General features: G+C 40.9%; 3 protein-coding genes across 4 annotated transcripts; 2 read left to right on the forward strand and 1 right to left on the reverse strand.

Annotated features, from left to right (window-relative positions):
• Window positions 1-308: 308 nt before the first annotated feature.
• Window positions 309-1506, forward strand: mustn1a (musculoskeletal, embryonic nuclear protein 1a). The gene is made up of 3 exons (XM_085273950.1): window positions 309-459; window positions 560-686; window positions 1004-1506. The coding sequence occupies exons 1-3, from the start codon at window positions 451-453 to the stop codon at window positions 1099-1101; spliced, it is 234 nt and encodes a 77-aa protein (XP_085130076.1). The 5' UTR covers window positions 309-450; the 3' UTR covers window positions 1102-1506.
• Window positions 1507-1595: 89 nt separating this feature from the next.
• ruvbl1 (RuvB-like AAA ATPase 1) lies at window positions 1596-9550 on the reverse strand. The gene is made up of 11 exons (XM_085273949.1): window positions 9257-9550; window positions 5409-5495; window positions 5171-5303; window positions 4210-4361; window positions 3956-4045; window positions 3159-3308; window positions 2978-3041; window positions 2696-2894; window positions 2496-2598; window positions 2315-2406; window positions 1596-1945 (listed from the first exon to the last, which is right to left on the reverse strand). The coding sequence occupies exons 1-11, from the start codon at window positions 9395-9397 to the stop codon at window positions 1786-1788; spliced, it is 1371 nt and encodes a 456-aa protein (XP_085130075.1). The 5' UTR covers window positions 9398-9550; the 3' UTR covers window positions 1596-1785.
• A 353-nt stretch (window positions 9551-9903) lies between these two features.
• eefsec (eukaryotic elongation factor, selenocysteine-tRNA-specific) lies at window positions 9904-21866 on the forward strand. Of its 2 annotated transcripts, XM_085273952.1 has the most exons (8): window positions 9904-10130; window positions 10218-10450; window positions 12625-12832; window positions 13146-13242; window positions 14476-14640; window positions 15852-16496; window positions 17928-18084; window positions 21316-21866. In XM_085273952.1, the coding sequence occupies exons 3-8, from the start codon at window positions 12645-12647 to the stop codon at window positions 21495-21497; spliced, it is 1434 nt and encodes a 477-aa protein (XP_085130078.1). In that variant the 5' UTR covers window positions 9904-10130; window positions 10218-10450; window positions 12625-12644; the 3' UTR covers window positions 21498-21866. The 2 variants fall into 2 exon arrangements, with proteins under 2 accessions (XP_085130078.1, XP_085130077.1); XM_085273951.1 differs by having other exon boundaries at window positions 9904-10450.
• The last annotated feature ends 1031 nt before the right edge of the window (window positions 21867-22897 follow it).

Below are 22897 nucleotides of genomic sequence, written 5' to 3' on the forward strand. Positions count from 1 at the left end.
CATTCTTTTACAGCAGGAAAAATTAAGTCTCCTCTTAAGAAAATCAAGTACTTATCTCTTGATTCACATCTTATAAACTTTGAGTTTAATTTGCATGGTTTGTTTATTGTCAACGCTGTTAGAAAGCAGCTGCCCAACCACGCTTGCAAGATTCCTACACCGCCGATTTATTCGACAAAAAGTAATGCCACAAGTTGTAGAAGTGTTTCATTTTCTAAGGAAGAAGCAGACCCTGAGAAAAATAGGAGGGAGAGATCAAGAGGAGGAGTCAGTTCCCTCATTACGTCATTTTTTATGTGTTAGGAACAGAGTTATTGCCCACTGGAGACTGACTCACTGTTAGGTTGTGTATATATATGAGAGTGTGTGTTGGGTTCGGCCTGTTGGAGAAAGAGAGCCCGCTGAAAGAAAGAGAATTTATTCCAGGCCATCTTCAGCTACTCAACAATCATGTCTCAAGTAAGAGCAGTGTTTGAGCTTTCAAAGCAGGGCATAATTGTTGCAGACACGGGGACTGTCAGTAACCTCTGTGTTTTACTTTCCCTTTACTGCCTTTCAGCCTAATCAGGAAGATGAGCAAATGCAGCGTCCTGAAGTGAGAGAAGAAGACCTGACTGAAGCAAAGAACAAGCTGGGTGCTGCCGGGCCTCCCAAGAGCAAGACAATGGAAGTAATGGAGGAGTGCGGTAAGGACACTAAACCAGCAGATGAGAGCGAATGAAACTATTCTGCTTTCTGTATTTGGTTAAGCTAAGACCACACTGCAGCCGTGAGTAAATGCGAGGGGCGTTTCTCATGATGCTCAAGTTTCCATTCCATATACAGAGAAGAAGAAAAAAAAGAAAAGAAAGGGGTTGTAATGATGGGAGATTCCTGTCACAGTGTTCCCTCTGACACGGAGCGGGACACAATGTACTTACAGAGCAAATATTTGTCTTACATAATCCTCTTTACTGCTGCATTTACAGTGAGATATCCTACTGCTGTTTCCTGTTCTTCACAGAGAAAATGGGTAAAGTTGCGCCCTCTGTGTTCAGCAGAGCGAGGTCAGGAGCAGAGACTGCTTTCAACACTCGCTCAGGCCAGCCAATCAGGAAATAGGAGAAAACCTGACCGTGGCTGAATCACACCTGCTCCATGTTCATGTGTTTGGATCAGCTGTTTTCTTGTCTTACTTCAACCCAAGGAAAATCTTGTTTAAAGCCCATTTTTTCTGTATTTCGTTATGACAAAATTTTACACTAGATTTATATTGATAGTTCCTTGAATTTTAAGAAAGGTGCCTAACTGATGAACTCAGTTTCAGTGTTTAAAACATATTTGTTGATCTGTCTGATACGACTTTTTGTTACACCGGAAGTTTCAGAGTGGGAGTATAAAGTAGTGTATGCAGTACACTTCAGAAAAACCTTAATGATAATAATGATAATAATGAACAGAAAGACAGATTTATTCAGCAACGATTACGAAATTACTTTGCAATAAAATCTCTTGAAATGATGCAAATTGTCTCTTCTTGCCTGTCTGTTATTACAGTGAGATGCTAGTAAACTTTACTACTAAAATCCAAAAAATAAGAGGCAAAACTAAGAAAATTTAATTTTTCCTTTTTTTATTTCAAAACTTTCCATTGACAAATGGAACAAATAAAAATTCATCTGAACAAAACTACTACAGAAAGCAGAGGCAGGGACACCGGAGTGAGTTACAGTGAAGGGCAAAGATGATAAAATGCAATGAACGTTAGAGTGAAACTAAGATGGACAAATACAATGATCACAAGTTTTATTTCATAAACTTGTGATCCTGATCTTGGAGGATTTTTGCTGAAGACTTGGCGTCATAGAACAGCTCATTGATCTCTTCTACCTGCTCCCTCTCCACTGTTTCTTTTCCCTGAACGCGGCCCAACAGACTTGCCGGCGTCAGCAGCTGTACAGCGTATCTGAGACAAAACAGGAAATAGGAAAGACTCAGTACACCCACACACACATATTTATAGTAAACCTGTTTATAGCAGAAGATAGTTTAATGGGTGCAAATCCTACAAGAGCTTTACTACAGTATACAGTCTTTTATCTGTAACTTTATACATGTTGGTCTCAGTGACGTAGCTGACCTATTCTAATCCCTTTGAACAACGTTTTTTTTTTTTTTTTTTAAACATCTGGCAACAGTTATGGCTAAACAAATTTATTACGGTACGTCAAAAATAGAAAGAGTACACATGAACTTTTAGATTTTGTTGAGCAAACCGTAACTGAGTTGAGGCATTTCATTATAACACACCCACACCCAGAGTGTTTGGCCGTACCTGAGGGTGGTCTTGGTGCCAATCTCTGCCAGGTGTGTAAGAGCCTCCTCGCTGATGCTGATTCCTTCGGTCTGAGCCCGAATCTTGATGATCTGCAGACCACAGCCTCGTTAGTGACGCATGCACAGACAGTTTGATGTCGCACATCACATAATCCACAGAAATTGGTTTTCAGACTTACCTGCTTCATCTCCTGTGGTGTGTACAACATGGTGCGAATGATCATGACTCTGTCCAGCAAGTCCAGAGGAATGCCGTGTGGAGAACTGATGTCCTCTGTCCCCCTGGTCAACAAAAACTACTTAAATCCTGAAACTGTTTTGTTTTACCTTAAAAATAAACAAAAACAAAATGTGCTTCTCTCCATAAAGCACTTCTCACCTGATTAAACAGTTTCCCCTGTTAGAAGCGAATACGACAATGGGGGCGATGCTGCTTTCCAGTGCTCGATGGAGGTACGTGAAGCATTCAATGTCCAGCATGTGCACCTCATCCACGAACAGCACGCCGGGTACGAGCTCAGCTATACCTTGGTCTATGTAGCGGTTCACCACCTTGTTGATCTCAGCACGCAACTTATCTGCAGCGAGAAATTGGCAGTGGGTCAAGAACTGAAGACAACTTGAGAGATTTAGTCTGAGTTAGGTGTTACACCGTCTCTACCAGTGATTTCTGTCTTTTTGGGCTTCATCAATTGTCCCATCATGGAGAGAATGTCCTGGCCTCCCTGAGATGAAACAATGAACCGTTTATAAAGAGTGCCAATATAAAAACAATCAAATTTAAGATGTATACAGATGTGTTTATTCCAAACCGATGCTACTTTATTATTGCAGTTATGTACCTGGGGGCGAGCATTTGCAACATCCAGGTCATGCAGTGTGACATCTTGGACAATCTCCTTCTTTTTGTGGACATCACCTTTGGGCAGCGGAACATACTCCTCTGCCTCCAGGTCAAACTCTGTTGCAAAGGTGTCACAGCGGCCTTGTCTCTGCAAAGGCACAGTAATAGAAAAGATTAATGTCTCACATTGCTGCAGTCAACAATGAAGGGAAAGGTACCACACTGCAGGAGGGAGAGCAGATGTATGACTGAACTCAGTGCCAGCCCACTGCAGAAACAAGGGCATGTGGCTGAAGGATGAAAGAGGTTCAGAAGGAAAGTCATGAGGTGGCTGTCAACAGTAACAAATGTGTCGCCCAGCCCTCCTCCTTTACCCTCTGACTAGAGCCGACCTGTGCTTCTGGCCCACCTGCACTGATTAAAAGAACCGCTCCTGCAGCCTTTCAGCACAGGCCGCAAGCCCCACTGTTGGTAAAGAGGCACTGTGGGAGATGGAGAGATAAATGGAACATGAAGAGCCGCAGGAATGAGAGGCTCATTCCAGAGTACAACACAAATGCAGCAGGGTGGAGAGAGATGAAAGCATGCCACCATGAAGGGTTGAAGAGGACAAGCAAGATGGAAAAACCCTCAACTTTGACCCGACTAAGACGTTTTTTGGAAAAAACATTTTTCATCTGTAAACTATACACAATCTGGTAAATGAACAATCAGCCATGATCAGTTTCTCGCTTTTGCCAAAAACCAAAATGTGCTGCAAATGTAACATAACAGCATAAAAGTAAAATAGTTTACCTTCACGGCTCCGCTGTTAGCTTCAATGTAGATGACGTCTCCCACCTCCACACGCTCTTTCTGAAGACTCTCGTAAATACTGGGATCCAGCTAAGGAAACACAACAACTTTAAATGTTTTAAAGCAAAACGCTGGCCTAGCTTTGGCTGTCAGCATTATAGGGTTTTTTTTTTGGCCTTTTTCAGCTTTATTGACAGACACAGTGAAGAAAGGACAGGAAAGCTGAGGGGAAAGATTAAAACTCTCAGTCTGACCTTGAGCTGCTTTGTGCCTTTGGCAGTCTTCAGACCGATGATGACGTGGCTGATGGTTTTGCCGTAGCCGCCCATGGGATTCTCGGTCTCGCATGGGGTCAGCTCTGTCACCTCCCCTTCATACACCTCCTTTGTTTCTTTGATGCGCAATCCTGAATATGGCGCAGCATTACAGTTACACATTTACACACATACAAACTTATGCACAACCTAATCTGGTCTTTATATTCCTACATGAGCTAAGCCGCAGCATCCATTGGGTCACCGAGCAACGTATTTTATTACAGAAAAGAAACATGTGTCCTGTGAAATGACTGGACATTGTTCAGTGTAACACGATCATGCTCTTGTTCCTGTTACATGCAGCACACAGGTGTCTAATCCTCGGTGCTGTGGGGCACAGAGCAGCTCTAAAGGCGGGGACTGTCCATCAGGGTGCTGTTATTGACAAGGTGATGACAACGTTCAAATGAAACCTGGTCTCTCTGAAGAATCTGCTCAAGGGGTGGAGTGAATGTGCTAATGACCACGTCTCCCTCCACCTTGGCTCCATTTGCTGCCCACTCAACAGGTAGCATCAGCAGTCTCAGATCCCCTTTCTGCTATTCCTTCTCACCACCTTTATAAATCTGCTTTACAGTGTTACCTTTCAGCTCATGACAACTGTGTGTGCAAGAGTTTCTTTCTCACTGCTAGTATGACCTGATCTTTTCCCACCAGTACAATAGAAGACACGCATAAAAATATTATTTTTAAAAAGACAAAATGCTTTAGGTGTATATCAATATTAAATCTAATTAAATCATTAGGCCAGTTTCTTATTTTCTTACCAATTAAGCCTTTGGTAATAGTAAGCTCATTTTCACTTCTACAAACTAAATGCCCAACAGGTCACAACCCATCGAGTAAACCTGGAGAACAGAAAACTAAAATCTGGGTTAAAAATCTATCCAACACTCACCAATCGCCCTCCTGAAATTCTCCATCAATACTTCTGTCTTCTTGATTTCAGATGAGTAGACCTCACTGCCGACCATGGGGCAGAATGGTACCTTGTTTCCCAGCTCCTGTGCCATAGCCAGGGCGAGGGCAGTCTGAAGGTGCGCAGGCAGGAAGAAATAAAGAGGCATGGTTAACAAACGCTGCAGAGATATCTGCTATATTAAATTAAACCTTACTGCTGAACACAGCACACTTACCTTTCCTGTTCCAGGTGGCCCTGCCAGTAAAATGGCCCTCCCTGCCATCTTTTTTGAGCGGATCAGCTCAACGATGATACCACAAGCCTGGAGAATAAGACAAATTAGACTATTATGCACACGCGCAAGGTTTAAATGCAATACAACTAACTAGCAAAACCCCCACTCCTGAACCCAGGCGTTATACAACCCTGTTGGAGAACTGTAAAGCACACGAGGCAACGCATCTGTTGTGGCTAAAGTCACACTCTGATACAAACGTCAGTTCCTTTAATGTGGCTGACAAAAACAATTCAATTCAAAGCCCACCGAGTGGAACAAGAATTTAGCAATTCACATCCGATTTAGTAGAGTGTTTAAAAGTTTAACAGCATACAACTGTCAAAAAGTACAATAATGTCATAAAATAAGATATACATGAATCTAAAATAAGGCATTAGCTCTTTTACTCTGTGTTCTTGGGGACAGGGGGGCTTTCTCTCATTAGTAGAAGGCAAAAAGAGTTCCGATGGTGTTATATCTCATGGATGAGGTAGATCTGCTGTGTGTTCATGTGTGTTTTTGTGCATCTGCGTGTTTAAGTGTGCTAGTGTATCAGTGAGTGAGTCTGTCTGTAATCCCTTTAAGGGTGTGTGGCATTGCTGCAATGAAGAAAAGCGAGCAGATCGACATTCTGAATGTCACCCTGAGCGCTGATGTAAACAAGATGTTATGATCATATAGATGCTATTAATAATGAAGTGTCCACCCTAACAGCACCAAGTCAGTGGTTTAGAGTTTTACTGGCACGTGGACATTTTTTTTAGGCCTGAAGAAAAAACTTTTATATGGTTTTTATTAGAAAACACGATTTTATTAATAAACCATTTTATGTTATTAAAAATCAGAAAAATACTGTTACGAAAGCCTTGAAATAAATGGCCTAATATACACCATGCTCACCTTTAGATTCACCCCTGCTTGCTGCAGGTTTGTGATTGTGATTGAAAGTGCTGCTGTTGTGTTATGAGCTTTTTGTTTAAAAACTGGGGACTGTGTGGATTTAATGGCTTAGTTTTTTTCTATTGCATCTCTATTTTTAGTCGCAAATATGAGTGAGATGCTGGGTGATGACTGAGAACAACAGAGCTGTGGGTTAAACAAAGCATAGAAGCAAAAACAATTTGCCCCAAGGATTTTTTGCTCTTTATAACCGAGTTATGCAAGTTATTCTGAATTGTAGCAGCACTACAAGCTGTGTCAATCTAGTTATAATCTGTGCAATCCTCTGTAGCCACTCACATTAACTGTCAGAGAAATAATAATGCATTGTATATTTGTATCAGAATAGCAAATAACAGCTTGCACAATTACTTAAGAAATGCTAATTGTTCTCGTTCCCGTCCTGTGATCCCGCTTTTATCATCTACAAAATATTGCTCGCCTCAGTAAAATTCCATCCAAATCGGAAATGGAAACAACTGGACTACTGCAATTCACTGTACATTGGCTTCAATAGGTCATTTGTTGGATCGCTTACAAATAGTCCAACCAGCAGCTGCGAGGCTACCTCCAAGTGTTCTGATATGACACCCTATTTGACGTCTTCACCCTGGATCCCCATAAGTTCAGACTAAGATCTTTGCAATCATTTTCAGAGCCCTGCATGATCAAATGCCTGCGTTCATTAGTAAATGATTGCATCCATATACAGCATGCAGGTGATTGAGATCTTCTGGCCAAAACCTCATTGTTCTACTCTGAAGACCAAAAATGAAAGGAAATCATGCATTAGGGATCGAGAATGTACTACTATTACATTTAAAATCCGTGGACTCCAATGAAACTTTAAAGGAGCTTATTTGCATAGACTTGCTTTTTCCTAGTGGAAATTATTGTTGTGTTTTTATATCAGCATTGTTCTTTGTTGATTGTTGTGGTAAAGCATTTCATCTAGAAATGTGCTATATAAATATGTTTTACCTTCATTCGTTACAAAAACATCAGCACTGGGTGCAGCGCATGTAGCAGAGTACACATCGGAGGTGGGCAGGGTCAATGTAGGAATTTTAAGAATATTAAGAAAATAATTTCTAATATCTGATTTTTTTTTATCTGTCAGAAATATAAAACATAAACAGATTTCCCTAACATTTGTTACTATAGTAATTCATTAATGCTCTGGTTGTTGCTTCTGTGGCGTTCCAAATTACAGGGAAGTTGCAGAGTGCCCTCTGATGGACAAACTATGCAGTGTCAATACGTCGTTCTCTAGTCTCCTCTTTATATTTTCCCTATTTTCACTGTTAAGGCAGTATAAATGCCAATACTAACAGACCACTAAACAGCTATTAACTGTTGATAAACCTACCCTGCTGATAAATGAATCAGGCTCTAGTCTACGGGTGTCAAACATATGGCCTGGGGGCCAAAATAAACCAAGCAAAGACTCCAATCCAGCCCATTGGATGACTTTGGAAAATGTGCAAAGTGGAATAAATTATTATTTTTTTAACTGTATTTTCATAGGTTTTACAGCTTTTTCCTGCTGCTAATGACATCCCTATTCATATTACACCAAAGCAACAGATAAGCAATTAAATGACAGAAAATTTCCAGGTTTTTTTTTCTCCACTATTTTCTAAAAAGGCTCCTTTTTTCACAGCGATTCCCAATTAAATATAATTTTTGTGACTTAAAAAAAAATGCTGTTTCATAGTTGCAGGTCAGTCTGAACAGGGAACTACCAGAACCTTTTCAGCAATTTTAGACATTTATTTCTTTCAGTTTAAGACTAAAGAATCATGTTGACAGAGTTCTTTTACTATTTACTACAGTAAAATGTCTATATCATGTAGAAAAACTGAGACATGCTGTTTAAATTGCACGTCTTTATCTTATGTTAAGATATCTCAGAGATTAAATGTGCAGTTATACACTGACGGAAAAGAGTTTCACTGGTCCAGCCCACTTAAGATCAAAGATGGATGTATGTGGCCCACAACATGAAATGAGTTTGACATCCCTGCTCTAGTCTTTACCATAACTTTGCTATTTAGTTTGTGAAAAGCTTTGCTGGGTTAACAATGAACCTGCAATGTTTAATTTTCAATAAAACTCACACTAACTGGCAAATATATCAGTTTGTACATTCAAATAAATGTTACTTACCAATGTCAGTGGCAACTGATCATTGAATTGGTGTGTTACATGAGTTTTGTGGGTGTACATTTTTTAAATATAGTGTGACACCCTGAAAGACTTTACACCACTTTTTTTATTAGTAATGATGTTTTTTTTTAATTACCAGCACAAAATGGGAATAAATAGCAAATAAAAAGATAAATACAAAAAATTGACAATGGCCAGCAAGAAAAATTTGTATGCCATTAAAATTTGTATCAGCTCCCATAATTCACTGCTGTTCGGGATCATTTAATTTTCCACTTAAGAAAAGGGATATATTAAACCACATTTGAATGTTAAAATGGCTTTAAATAAATGTAGTTCATCTGGTTGTCCTTATTGTACCTGTACCCAACAGCAGATCCGTTTTTTCTCAACTAGATCCATCAACAACTGATACCTCCCTGCTTTCCGTTAGAAAACAGTTATTATAAATTCACAATTCATACTTTTAATCCAGATTAAGTTAAACTATAGGGATGTATATACCGTCTTCTTATAAGTTAGCGTCTCTCTGTCACAAATCGGACCCGCAAACGACAGCGACCCCACTCAGTGCTAATAGGATTAGCTTGTACTGTAGTGCCTGTAAAGCGCTCAATTGTCCTCGTAAATATTCCCTTCTTACATAATATTCCCCCAAAAGAAAAAAGAAAGCAAATGACGTGAAACACGAATATTACCTCTCTTGCAGCCTCCTGGCCCACGAGTCCACATGCTGTCTGTTTAGCATTACCGGCCTCGTCTAGCCCCAGTCCTTTGACGTGACTGTGTGAAGCGATCCTCTGCGTTTTTGTTGTGCTTTTTACCTCCTCGATCTTCATAGTTGCGTTATTTGTGAAAATGTATAGTGTAAAGTCTGCCAGATGCGTTAAATACACATATAATCTCTAATACGAAATACCGCCTCAATCGGCGCCTAAACTCAAAACACAGGAAAATCTGTTTCCATGTGGGTTACTAGGGAAAATAAGCGGAAGTGATACCTTTAAGTACCGCCCATCTAACAACTGTGGTAAACTATTGGGCTACGCCAAATATCCCTGAGCATTCATTGGATTAGAGCCTGTCAATCACATTTACACTCCAGAGCCCGCCCTTTTGTCGTTTCCCATTTCCGTTTGTGTTTCTGTTGGTTTGTCGTAGTAGAAACTGTCAAAAACTTGCAAATATATGAATTAAAATACAATATAAATGCAGGAATAAAAAAGGTGGACGGGTTTTAATAATTTCAAAATTAAGATGTGATTAAAGTGCTATTATGAGTGATCACTTTCCTTTTATGATTTTTGTCTGCTAATAAAAAACAGTTCCCCCTTAACATGTTGTCCCTGGGATAGAATACACTGACACTAGGGAAGACTTTCAACAGTTTCCTCGAAAGTTATGTCAGATTTATTACTAAACCACACGCTGTAAGCCACAAAGTATTCGTATATTTTGTTGCGGCTTTGCTAAATAAGCGCAGTCTGTGGCCATAAACTAGCCCCGCTTTTTGTCTGTTTTTGGAGCCGAGTTAAGCGTCTCTCCCAGAGTAGAGAAAAATACGCGCTCCAGGTAAGAGTTCAACAACATGTCCGAATCTTCTGACACCCGCACGAAAACGTTAAATTTCAACGTCGGCGTGCTCGGACATGTCGACAGCGGGAAGACGTCGCTCGCCAGGGCGCTGAGCAGCACCGCGTCCACTGCCGCCTTCGACAAGAACCCGCAGTCCCGCGAGAGAGGCATCACTCTGGACCTCGGCTTCTCCTCCTTCACTGTGGATCTTCCCGATCACCTGCGGGACAGCGTGGGGAAGCAGCCATATGACAGCCTCCAGTTTACCCTGGTGGATTGTCCGGGGCACGCTTCTCTCATTCGAACTATCATTGGAGGTGAGCTCTGATGTAGGAGGGTCACGATTTCCCATTTTAAATACAGGATTATCAAAAGAAATGACAACAACGATTTTATCGCGATATTTACAGAAAATGTAAATATGCAGTCAGTTAAATCTACTTTGTGTGTGTATGTGACTGCATGCTGTCTTCTTGGGCAATAAAATAACTTGCAGGAATCTGGGTACAAAAAGTTTGGATGTGAGACCACAGACATAAAATACCTTCATAAACCTCAATTTCACATAATTTCCTTATTGATGCATGCTCAATCATCCAGGTAAGTAAATCCCCAAAAGTTGATTCTGTTCATCTGGGCGTAGCGTTTTCAGAAGGAGAAACGTTTCAACACTCATCCAAGTGAGGCATTTTTTAAAAAACACCACGTCTCAGTGGCTGCACCTTGGTCCACCCCAAGGATCTGTCCCCTGACACAAACAGAGAAATATAGTGTAAGTGTTAAGTGCCAGGAGGATTGGCAGGATTTATACATCGGGGAAACCAAACAACCTCTGGCTAAGCGGATGGCACAACACAGAAGAGCCACTTCGTCAGGCCAGGACTCAGCAGTCTATTCACACCTACAGGCCAGTGGACACTCTTTCAGTGATGAGGATTTACACATCCTGGACAGGGAGGAATGCTGGTTTGAGCGTTTAGTCAAGGAGCCCCTTTACGTGAAAAGGGAAAGACCATCTCTGAATTGAGGAGGGGGCCTAAGGGTACATCTCTGCCATCTTACAATGCTGTAATTGTAGCCATTCCCCAACTCCCTGTAAATGGTACTCATGGTCATTGATCAATGGGCTTTGATCAGTGGTTGTTGTCATGAGAATTTGCATATTAATTGATCAAGGAACTGACCTCCCAGCCCATTGTTCCCTCAATGGTGCTAGTTTCAATCATTATACAAATGTACTATTTATAAGATTGGGGAAACCTGCAGTCAGCTGAGACTGAAGAATTCACTTGGATGAGTGATGAAATGTTTCTCCCACTGAAAACGCTATGTCCAGATGAACAGAAAAGGCATTTATGCAGGAAAAACATTCAGAATTCACAAATTCTTTTACACATATTTGACTGACTATGACTGACTCACTGGGAAATAGCCTTTGAAACAGAGTGGACTACAGGCAGTCACAACATCACCCAAGTTTATATATAACCATCAAATGAAAATTGGAAAAAGTAAGTGCTGGAACATCATAAGATTTAGTGCTGATCAGTCACGAATGAACAAGTTTGTACAAAACAAGTTTTAACAGTATGTCCATAAAAACATTAAAACATGTCTGGGATGCCTTCAGTAGCACAAACACTGACAGTGTTTGGTGTAAGGGTGTACATTATCAGACTAGTATGTTTGTATCAATCACAACAGATCATTCTTTCAGATCTTTGTGAGGGCTGCAGTCAACAGGCCTTAATAGGATAGTAACTACATCCTCGCTACATTTGAGCTTCAATTTGTTGTCCAGCAGAGGGCGCCCTCTCTTTTTCAGCACGCCTCAGTGGGTCTGTGTGTGTTTAGTTTAGTTTTTTTCAAAGCTTGTTTGAAAGTATGTTGAGTTTAAAGGTTGGAAGTATTTGGAGAAACAACTTTAGGATTTGCAGATGTTCAGAGCAAGAAGTCCTGTTTTCTTATTTACTGAACAATAAAAGGTTGTTTTAGAAGCCCATTAAACACTAAATGCATTTGCGTTGTGTGACCAGCACTGTAAAAGAAAAAAAAATGCAAGAGCCATTTAGGTGGCACATGCTGTAGATTATGGAGGAGCAAAATTGTGTGTGGATTGGGGTCTATATTAAACTTCCCCTGTAGTCCCAAGTGGGGCGAGCACAGGAAAGAGAGATTGCCAAAATCAGGAAAAGAAAGAGGGAAAGGAAAGACAACCAAGTGAGCTGCGGCTCCAGTTTCAACCCTCTAGCCTTTTATTCTCTCTTTGCCTCTGTGCACCCCCTCCCTTTATTTCTCCTCTTTTTCTCCTGTTATTTTTGGGTTTCCGTGTCCATTCCTGTTTGCATTGCTGTTGTCGGCTACATAGCCTCTAAGCATTTGCATCTTTTTATAGAGCAGGAAAGCTGAAATGCCTTTAACACAAAGCACTGCATTGTTCCCCTTCAGCTCACTACTTTTCTTTGACCTCTGTGACATCTGCCTCCTCTAGGTGCCCAAATCATCGACCTGATGATGCTGGTGGTGGATGTGGTGAAAGGGGTGCAGACTCAGACTGCAGAGTGTCTGCTGATAGGGGAGCTCACCTGCCCTCGCATGGTTGTTGTCCTGAATAAGATTGACCTACTGCCACCCAACAAGAGACAAAGTGCCATTGAGAAAATGACCAAGAGACTCCACAAAACACTGGAAAGCACCAGGTCTGCAATTATATCTAAAATGATAATTGGGTTACACAGCTGCATAATGTAGAGCCACACATTAGTGGGGTTACGGGGATCCCAAGCACTTGCAGTAATCACAGGTCTAACCCTCATGTCAGCTCCCTCATTTATTACACTTCATATCTCTCCCTCTGTGTCCAGAGTTAGTCTGCTCAGCCTGCTTATATTTCAGTGATGCTTTAAAGAAAACAACACCCCCCCCCCCCCCCCCAAAAAAAAAAAGAAAAAAAGAAAAACGAAAACATTGAAGCATGACATGATTCCACCTTGTTGTTTTTCTGTCGGACAGATTTAAGGATTGTCCTGTGATTGCCGTAGCAGCAAAGCCAGGGGGTCCCGAGGCTCCTGACACAGAGGAGCCACAGGGAGTGCCACAGTTAATAGAGGTAAAAGAGACTGGTTCCACTCTGTTGTTACTAGTTAGTCAATAATAAATGAGTGATCAGTAATTTACTATGATTACTTAATTGATGTGCTTAAAAATGAGTTGGTCACAGCAAGTATTTCTTTAATCACACATTCTCAAAGTACCAAATTCAGTGAGTTAACATGCGTGAAACATTTTTAGATATTATTTAGAATGTGTCTGCTGAGTTTGGATTTATGTTGATAGGTTTTTGTTTTGTGCTGATTCATTCATTCAGTCAAGTGAGTGGAAGAGTAATACAATACAATATAACTTTATTTGTAGAGCACATTTAAAAACCAACACTTCACATAAAAGACAGAAAATAAGACAAATATTCTAAAAATTTAATATTATTAAATATGTAACATATAAAACATATTAAAAGCACAAAGCCAGAAAAGATATGCATAAAATGTAAGAGTAAATTTTACCTTTTATACATGGGAAGTAAAGCTTCCTGTGTCTCATTGAGCACAGTATATCATGAACTGTAGGGTTGAGTATCACATACTTGTGGGCCACATTAAGTGTCACCACTGGCTCACGGGATGTACATGAAAATTAAATAATCCACAAGGAGCCATAGCTAAATAAATTCTAACTAATGTAAATAAATGCTGTCAACACTTGTCTGTAGTTCTGCCATGAGATAAAAATGTGATGATAATGTTTTAGGCTATTCTTTTTTTTATGCGTATCTAAATTATAAATAGTTTTGAAGCCATTATTGTTAGTATTTTTTTATTTTCCTCATTGTTTTGAAGAGACAAACGTATGCAATAAGAGCAACATTTGACAGCTGGAAAAGAAGCTCAGTGCTCTCTGGTGGTCAAACTGTAATGGAAACATTACTTCAGGCACATCTGGAACGTGGAGTTTCTTTACTGCTCGCTGATTTCGATAAACAATTGGTTGATTTTACTGGTCAAACTAAGTCAAGTGTTCAATAAAGCTAAATAAAACGTAACCTAAGGATGGTACTCTGGAGAGTTAATGTACATTTTCCTGGAGTGTGAAAAACTGCTGAGTCGGATCAACTCTGTCAACATAAGAGGCCGAGCTTCAAAAACAGGATTAATGAAGACAAGATATGGATCTCATTAATGCTTGTATGTGTCCGAAACCATAGACGTGACCTTCAGATATTTTTTCAAATCGATTAGAGTGTCTTTTTTGTATTTCATTTTGAATATGTGCTTTCTCCTTCTAGCTTTTGAAGAAACAGACATACCTACCAAAGAGAGACCCTGGAGGTGACCTCCTAATGGCTGTGGACCATTGTTTCTCTATCCGTGGTCAAGGAACAGTCATGACTGGGACCATCCTGCAGGGGTCACTGGCCATTAATGACACTGTAGAAATCCCAGTGCTAAAGGTGTGTTCCAAAAAAATGGGCACGAATTTGGAATTTCTGATATGTACAAGCACGAAACATTCCCGAGCAGTGGAAAAACATTCGAAGGAACCGCAGTTTCGGAAGTTCAGAAGTTGAGTTGGCTGTGGGCAGAAAAAGGGACGGCTTGCCGGCTGGGATCAGAGGATGTGTCAGTTTAGTACGAGGGAAGGATGGGGGGACTGGGGGTGGACTGGGAGCACAGGAGTTGGGTAATTTAGACCAGATGCAAACTATGAGCATGTCTCAGTGGTCTTGTGTGCAGTCATCATGGTCACCTCTTGGAGGCAGCATATAGCTAGATTGATAGCCACTTGTTAAGGAGCCTCAATCCAGCTTACGGGTGATTTTGTCTGTGTAATAGGCAACAAACACAACCATGAAATTCTCAGTGTCAAGCTAGGGATCGAGAGTGTGGTGTGACATATACGTATACATAGATGCTCATCTGGACACCTTTAAATCATCCATGTGTTCACCTGTTTTTGGAGATGCGTATTTGGTGTAACAAAACAAAGCTTGGCATCTATTTTTCAATCAGTGTCTTATTTATCTTCATATATATTCAAATATGATTTTTACTCTTCAGGTCCTTTTCTCAGAAATTAGTCATGTATAATATTTTACACTTTAATGGGACTTTTTAAATATCCAAGAAGTTTAATTATTTGTCTTTGCATTTATCAAAGCTAATATGCTGACAAATAGTTCTTATCTTTTAGAGATGAACAGTGCACTTTAAACTGTAACTTATACAAGCTTTTTGTTTACATGTGTGCATGTTTTATTGATAAAATTCCGTTAAAGGGCGTTTTTGTGTGTTTTAAATATCAGAGTACAGGAGAAAATGATAACTATTATAACTGATGTTTCATTTCTTTTTAATCTCTACATGTATTCTGGGTTTGTTTTTCAAATTTTACCTCTAAAATGAAAACATTGATAAAAATAAAAATGATAAAGGGAATATAAAACATTATTCTCTTTCAAAAGGAACCTATAGGAAGTTAAATTCTAAGCTGTAAACTTTACTGTAGAGCCCTAGTATGCTTTCTCCTTCTCAGTTTTGCAGTTGTAGCTTTGTATCTGTTACATCTCAGTCTCTTATTACGTTTACATGAGGAAACTTTATTGTTTGTATTTAAATGTGTTTTGAGCTGTGTTATTTATTTCTCTATGCTCTCTGACATCAGGTGACCAAGAAGATAAAGTCGGTGCAGATGTTTCGGAAGCCCGTGTCTGGGGCCATGCAGGGGGATCGGGTGGGTGTGTGCGTAACACAGTTTGACCCTAAACTGTTGGAGCGTGGTGTGGTGTGCACCCCTGAATCCCTGCGCACGCTCTTTGCAGCTGTCATCTCTGTAAGGAAGATAGGCTACTTCAAGGGCTCTCTGTCCACCCGTGCCAAGTTCCACATCACAGTGGGTCACGAGACAGTCATGGCAAAGGTGACCTTCTTTGGCCTGCCACCTGTGGGTGCCTCAGAGCCCCCTCCAGACTCTAAGCCGCCTCCATCAGAGCCCTGCTCACTGGAAACTCCGTTCACCTTCGACAGGGAGTACTTCTACCAGGATGAATATGTAACTGGTCAGGGAGAGGGGAGTTTGGGGCCTGACCCAGAGCAGTGGGCTCTATTGGAGTTTGAGCGGCCAGTCACGTGCCCTTTGCTCTGTCTAGTAATTGGCTCAAAGCTAGATACAGACATCCACGCCAATGCATGCCGGCTGGCTTTCCAGGGCCGTCTGCTGCAGGGGTTTGAAGATAAAAACTACGCTGAGACCGATCTACCTCGTCTGCGCATTTACAAAACCAAGCACAAGGAGGGACAGGTGGAGAGGGTGAGTGCACGCTCAGCAGTTTGTCTCTCATTTAAAATGATCAGTGTGGTGACCTTTCAGCCTTCTTTGGAGTCCGCTCCTTGCATCTCTGCCCGCTCTGTCACCTTGCGCTCCTTTTGCGTGCTCTGAATCTTTGGATGTTTCTCATTGCTGGTGGCACTGGAGCGTGTCGTAGACAGAGCCCCTATTGTATATTCATAAACAGACACGTACACACAAACAAGCATGCATATGCAGCTCTGGTGAGCAATATTTGAGGCATGGGATGGGTATGCATGCCTTAGCATGTGCTGTGACAGAGGTGTGCGTGGGTGGCCGCCTGACGCCACTAGTCCTGTCTAGCTGTCAGAGGCTGGCGCTGTTTGGACACACCTGAGTGGCACACGAATATCCACATCCACTGTGAACTAGCCTAACTCTCCCTTCTGTCTGCCTGGGCGTCTTTCGCTCTCATTCTCTTCCTCTCTGTCACATACTCTCGCCACCTTTATTTTCATATTTGTGTGATTGCTTTTTCATTGTGTCCTGAATCCCGAGCCGCTCTCTCTGTGGTTTTCATCAAACATCTAACTGACTTAACTTGGATTTGTCATTTTTTCAGAAACTTAACAAGTTATATTTAAATTTTTGTTCACACTAAGTGTGATGTTGATAATAGCTGTTGTCATTCTGTGTGTTACATTCTGTGTGTGCAGCTTCTCTGCATGTTTCCCTCATAGAAAGGCAGATTCAGGTCAGGGTTCAAGTGTGTGAATTAGTTTCCTGCTTTAGCACCTCAGGCTGTTGACAGCTCCACTCGCTAACTCAGGAGCAGAACAGCATGTGCACGAGGTCAGATGGTGGTCGTGTGACGTTAACGTTGTCACTCGTGTGTCTCCCAGAATGCAGCAGTTATGCTTCAAACTTAAAGAATGTCCTTTTGGTAAAAGAACACATTAGTGGCATTGTTGAGATATGACGAACTCGAACAGCCACAATTCAGACGGTCTGTCAAACGACGTATACAGCAACTGTATTTTTTTTTTATCAGCTCATCAGTCACGCTTGCGATACATCAGGGTCAAATGTTCAAGAATGAATGAGGGTTAAGCAGAAGAGAAAGGAAGAGCTGGTGATGAGGGCGAGTTGGAGACAGAGCGGTGCCCTCACGTTATCAGATTAGCAGCGGGTTATATTGACTTAGTGATGGATGATAATCGAGAAATAAAAGCAAATATGCCATTAAGTGCACAACCATGGAAAAGAGAGTGCGAGACAGCCAGGCCGCGGGACTCGAAGAATGCAGCTGGACGGTGCAATTGATGAGGATGTGGGACAGATCAGCTCTTTGTGACGGAGGATTAAGTCACCACAAGATGAGCAATAAATGAATTATTAGATCATACGCTGCCTTGCACACTGTTTGCATCATTGTTGCTCTCTTGTGCCCAGGTAACCGATGATTACACTGTGATTGGCCGCAGCCTGTTCAAGAAGGAGACCAATCTCCAGCTCTTTGTGGGGTTAAAGGTCACCTTGTCCACAGGAGAAACTGGTGTCATTGAGGGTGGGTTTGGCCAGAGCGGGAAGTTCAAGATTCGCGTACAAGGTAAGGATTTAGTGAAACAACTACCCTGATGTTTTCTGCTGCACATAACAGTCTCTCCCTCTTCATCAGTGCTCACATCAGGAGCAAATTCTCTGTCTTTCCTTGAATTTTTGGGGCTCACCGGACAGTTTTCAGGATGTGGTAAAAGTGGTAGGCCTGACATCCCGAGCCACATTCCCAGGATTCCTCTGGGGATTGCACGTGTTCCGGGGGAAGCCTGAGCAGTGTTTATTTTACCTTCTGTTGCTCAAAACCCACGACTCCACACCAGGAGGGAAGAGAAAACAAAAATATCTAGAAAGAGAGCCTCACCTACATCCTTTTTGCTGCCTTACTCCTGCATAATCAAAAGTCTTACATATACTGTCACGCACATCTTCAGGCAGGAACATAACATGAGACATTCAGGGGTATAAGACAGAGAATGATGGGTTATGATCTGTTTGAGCAGTTGTACTCCTAACCCTCAAGTGAATCCATCATATTTTGTATAAGAATACTTTTTTAATGGCTTTACATACAGATTCTTACCAACATCATTAAGTGAGGTGGTCTCCTTGGCAAAGCCAAAGTCTGTGAGCTTGAGGGGGGCACCGGGTCTCTTTCAGGAATACAGTAAGTTCTCTGGCTGCTGGGAGTATTCAGGAATCTAACAAAAAGATATGATTACAACATTAGTAACTAAATCACCCTCGGTTGAAAGAAAAATAAAGTAAATTTCTTATGAATAAGTATGATAAGCCAATGACAAATCGCTTGAGATCTCTGTGGGCGATGTTGATTGCGTGTAGAAATTGGATAGCCTCACCTGTGCTCTTCATGATGTTAGTAGCCTCTGAAGTGGTGAGACTGTCTGGTCTTAAAACAGATAATAAATGATTGGACTGAAAAGCTTGTCACCATCCATGCTAAAAATTCAATTTAAATTTGCCAGTTTGTTAATCAGTTCAAGTAAATCATTGCGATAAAAATTGCCACTAAAAACCTATTAGGAATCTACTAGGACCAGCCAGAGTCTCGAAAGGCACAGAAGGTAGGTTGCTATGGTTGCTTTCACGCTCTTTTAGTATAACTCAAAGAGAGATTAGCAGTTGATCATTTTAAACACAGGTCTAAACAGATCGTTAATGTGTTCAACAGCAAAGATGGAGGATGACAAACTCTCTTAATGCCCCCTTTATGGTTCAGAAACTTAACATCAGCATGCAGCATGTACAGACATACGTATGTAAAGTAATGAATCCTGGTTTTCAATATTTTTTATGCAATGAGGAGTTTCAGCATCCCAGTTCTACTAAATCTTTTCTCAGCTTTAGAAGGGATGTATTGTCCTCATATTCTCAAAAGCAACAATTTTCCTTGATCAAACAGATTTCCTCAACCAGCTCTGGTTGCTCTTGTTGTTCTGGTTGCTCAGTTGTCAAACTGCATGTACTTCTGGATATCTCTGATTCTCACATGGTACACCACAAAATATTAAAGAGCAATGTTTAGAAGCTGAAAAATACAGTAAAGACAAAGCTTATAATGTTAAAAAAAACCACATATATTTCAAGGGCCATAAATAGAAACATGTTCCTTATCTAACTTCCTGTAGGAAAAAAACCCCTGAAAAAATGTAGATTCCAACAAATTCATGATAGGAAACATTTTATTTTTAAATGTAATAAGCTTATAACAGGAGGAAAAGACGAATATGTAGTTGTTTGGAGGTTAAAGCAGTTTGTATATGCTGGAAGTCTGAAGTAGTTTCTTTCTCACTCAGTGTAAAAAAAAACAAAACAAAGCAAAACAAAGTATTGAAATGCTTTTACTCTAATACACAAGTTAACTTGTAAATATTATGAGCTCTCCTGCGGCCAGCACAGGTCTGTTTCTAATGTGTGTGCCTGCTTTTACACAGACTGCACCCACAGATTATTTCCTGTTCAAATCAGCTGTTCATACCTGCATTATTCATAGGGCTGCAACTAATGATTATTTTTATCATTCAGCTGAGCATATAGTCTAAGATAATATTCCTATAATTGTGTGTTATGTTAGAAATAGGTAAGAGGCCTATCCACAGATTTCTTGTACAGAGTAGAAGTAGTAGTGACCGGAGTATTACTGATTGTTACTACTTTTCTAAATATACCGACACAAAACTGTCAGTATATTTGCCACTGCACATGTTCTCCAAGCATGTGTACTTTACCACTGAAAAGCCCAAAAGAACTGTGTAATACATTAGGTTGCTGTCGTTGTATTGATTCAGTCACTTCGTATCTCCACAGAAAACAAAGTGATCTTCACACCAAAGACAGTTTTTATCCGTATTTTATGCTTTTTGCTTATTAACTTTGAACCACATCTGACAAATATTTTTTAAGTAAAAATCGTCATGCTTTGAGAGACGCTTTAAGTTTGTGTAGTACCTGTAAACTTTAATTTTGCTGTGTGTGGAAAATGCCAAGACATTGGCAGCATTTGTGGGCAGAAAACAAAATAGCAATCCTCATGTGTCACTTGAACCCAAGTGATAGGGTGTGGGAGGGCGTGTTTTGTGGTGGCGAACGGGGCATTTTCAGCTGATCAAAGATAACAAGAAGAAATTTCTGGCTGCGCTGCAACCATAACAACCCTCACGCTGGCATAACGATAACAAGAAGAATGCTGGCGCCGCTGTACGTGAGGTCAGACAGCCAGCGTGTAAAGCAGTGAACTGAGACCATTTTTTACCTTCCGTGTGCAAGGCAGCAAGCAAACACGCATTCAGTTTGTTCCCTCGAAAAGACATACAGACAGACGACAAGATATGATAGAGAAGGACTTGCATTGCACGCCTAACTGGCATCGAACAATAAACTGAGCATTCGCATGGGTTGGTATGGCTTAGAATAAGGCCAATATGAGAGGAAAGTGATGACTGAGAAGCTAACAGATAGATGCGACACAACGTGGAACTGTGTAGATTATAACTAGGAGCAACTGCGACCTGGTTTTTCTACATACTGTCGTCAGTTACATCAGGAGCACGAAGCCATCAGTTGTTTTTGAGGTCAGCACATTGTTACAACATCAACTGCACACATAACTGAAAAGATCCATATCATGTATCACATATGCCATCACAACTACTGTTCATACCGTCGGACAGTATACAGTAACGATCTTAACGTTTTCTGTGTTTCCATCAATGCAGTTTTTAATACAGTTGGAGTTGACCTTGATGTTGATGTTTTTCTTTAGAGGGTCTTCGACCAGAAACCAAGCAGCTGTTTTCCTCCGCCTCTAAGAAGAAAGGGAAGAGTGGGAGCAAAGGTGCAACTGCAAATGAAGAGGAGCCCAGAACAGATTTTCAGCCTGTTAGCATTCACTTGCATTTCAAGCGATATGTCTTTGATCCCCATAAAAAGATGGTTCAGTCTTGACCTCTGCTGCGCACACTTATAGACAGACACCATTGGTGACAGAGAGTAAGATAGAGAAGTTGTTTGAGAAGTCTTGGCACAAAGAGAGGTGACTGCCAGGCTGTGTTAACTCTCATTGCCTTTCTTTTTTTCTGGAGATGGAGACAGTCTGCTGAAATGCAATGATTGTGGGACGCTAAACGCATGCAAAGCAGTGATTGTTTTATCTCAGTTTAATGAGCTGGATCTAATCCTGTTTGCTCCATCAGAAGGGTGAAAGCTGCTCAACAGATCTCAATACGTTTGATTTATCTTTGAAAGAAATCAAGGCTTTTGTTCTTCTTTATTGATAAAAACAGAATTGATTCAATCATTCTGACTAGAAACTAACTTTTGTCTTTGCTGTTTATGTGTGTGTGTTTAGTTTTTTTTATTTTAAATTTCATCTGAGAACTTGTTGGCATAAAGACTTTAGCACTGTAGAAATACTAAACTCACGTTCACTCAGGTCTTCTTTGCTCAGTGACTGGGTTTGGCTGCATCTTTAACTAATCGGTGATCATTGGCAGTTTGTATGATATTTGATTTCTGTTCAATATTGATGATCTCAGAGAATTAAAACAAAACTCCTGTTAAGACTGTTTTTTTTTTCGGGAGGGGGGGGGAGTATTTATGCATAAAGTAGTACACTGGGGGTTCAATACGAGCCCTACTGTACTGTTTATATACTGATAATGCTCCAGCAGAGTGTAAGTTACAGAAATGACATTAGTTTTGCTAAATTTATAGTCAATAAAATATATAATGCACACTATATGTCGTCAAATAATAATGCAAGCAATCAGAATTGCTGTTTGAGTTGAAAAGAAGGAAGTCTTGTGCATTCTGACTCTCCAGACACAAGAAGAAAAATGGTTTGCACATGATTTAGTCTCCCTTCTTTAAACCCTAAAAAAAGGGACATCAGTGTTGCTGCTAATCAGCAGTTATCGAGAAGTTGCTGTTCAGCCACGGTCACGTCTCTGTGCCTGAGTATGCGTGTATGTACGTGTCCATCCTGTCAGTGTTATTGGGCGGGGCTGTGAGAATGCAGGACGCTCGATATGTAGCGGATGATGTCAGCAAACTGTTCCTGTGAACAGCGACTCTATCTCAGCAGGAATCTGTGGAAATTGGAGAGGGGGGGTAAGGAGGGAGGAGGAGCAGCAGGAGCAAGAGGGGACACTGGAAGGATTGTTCCTCTGAGTGACAGTCCTTTTAGTCTTATCTCCTCTCGTTCCTCTTATAGAAAACCAGACAGAAAAAAAAAATCTGTCGCTTTTTACTCCTGGTCTCTCCAATTTCTCTTTCTTGCTCCACCTCCCCCTCTTTCATTCTGGTTTTTATAGAACCCCCCTCCCCTTTTTCTCTATTACTGGCTT

Source organism: Mchenga conophoros, linkage group LG5, assembly GCF_057382185.1.
Source record: "Mchenga conophoros isolate Kocher_MC1m ecotype Shallow Benthic linkage group LG5, M_conophoros_male_GT1.1, whole genome shotgun sequence".
In the NCBI taxonomy this organism is placed as follows: Eukaryota; Metazoa; Chordata; class Actinopteri; order Cichliformes; family Cichlidae; genus Mchenga; species Mchenga conophoros.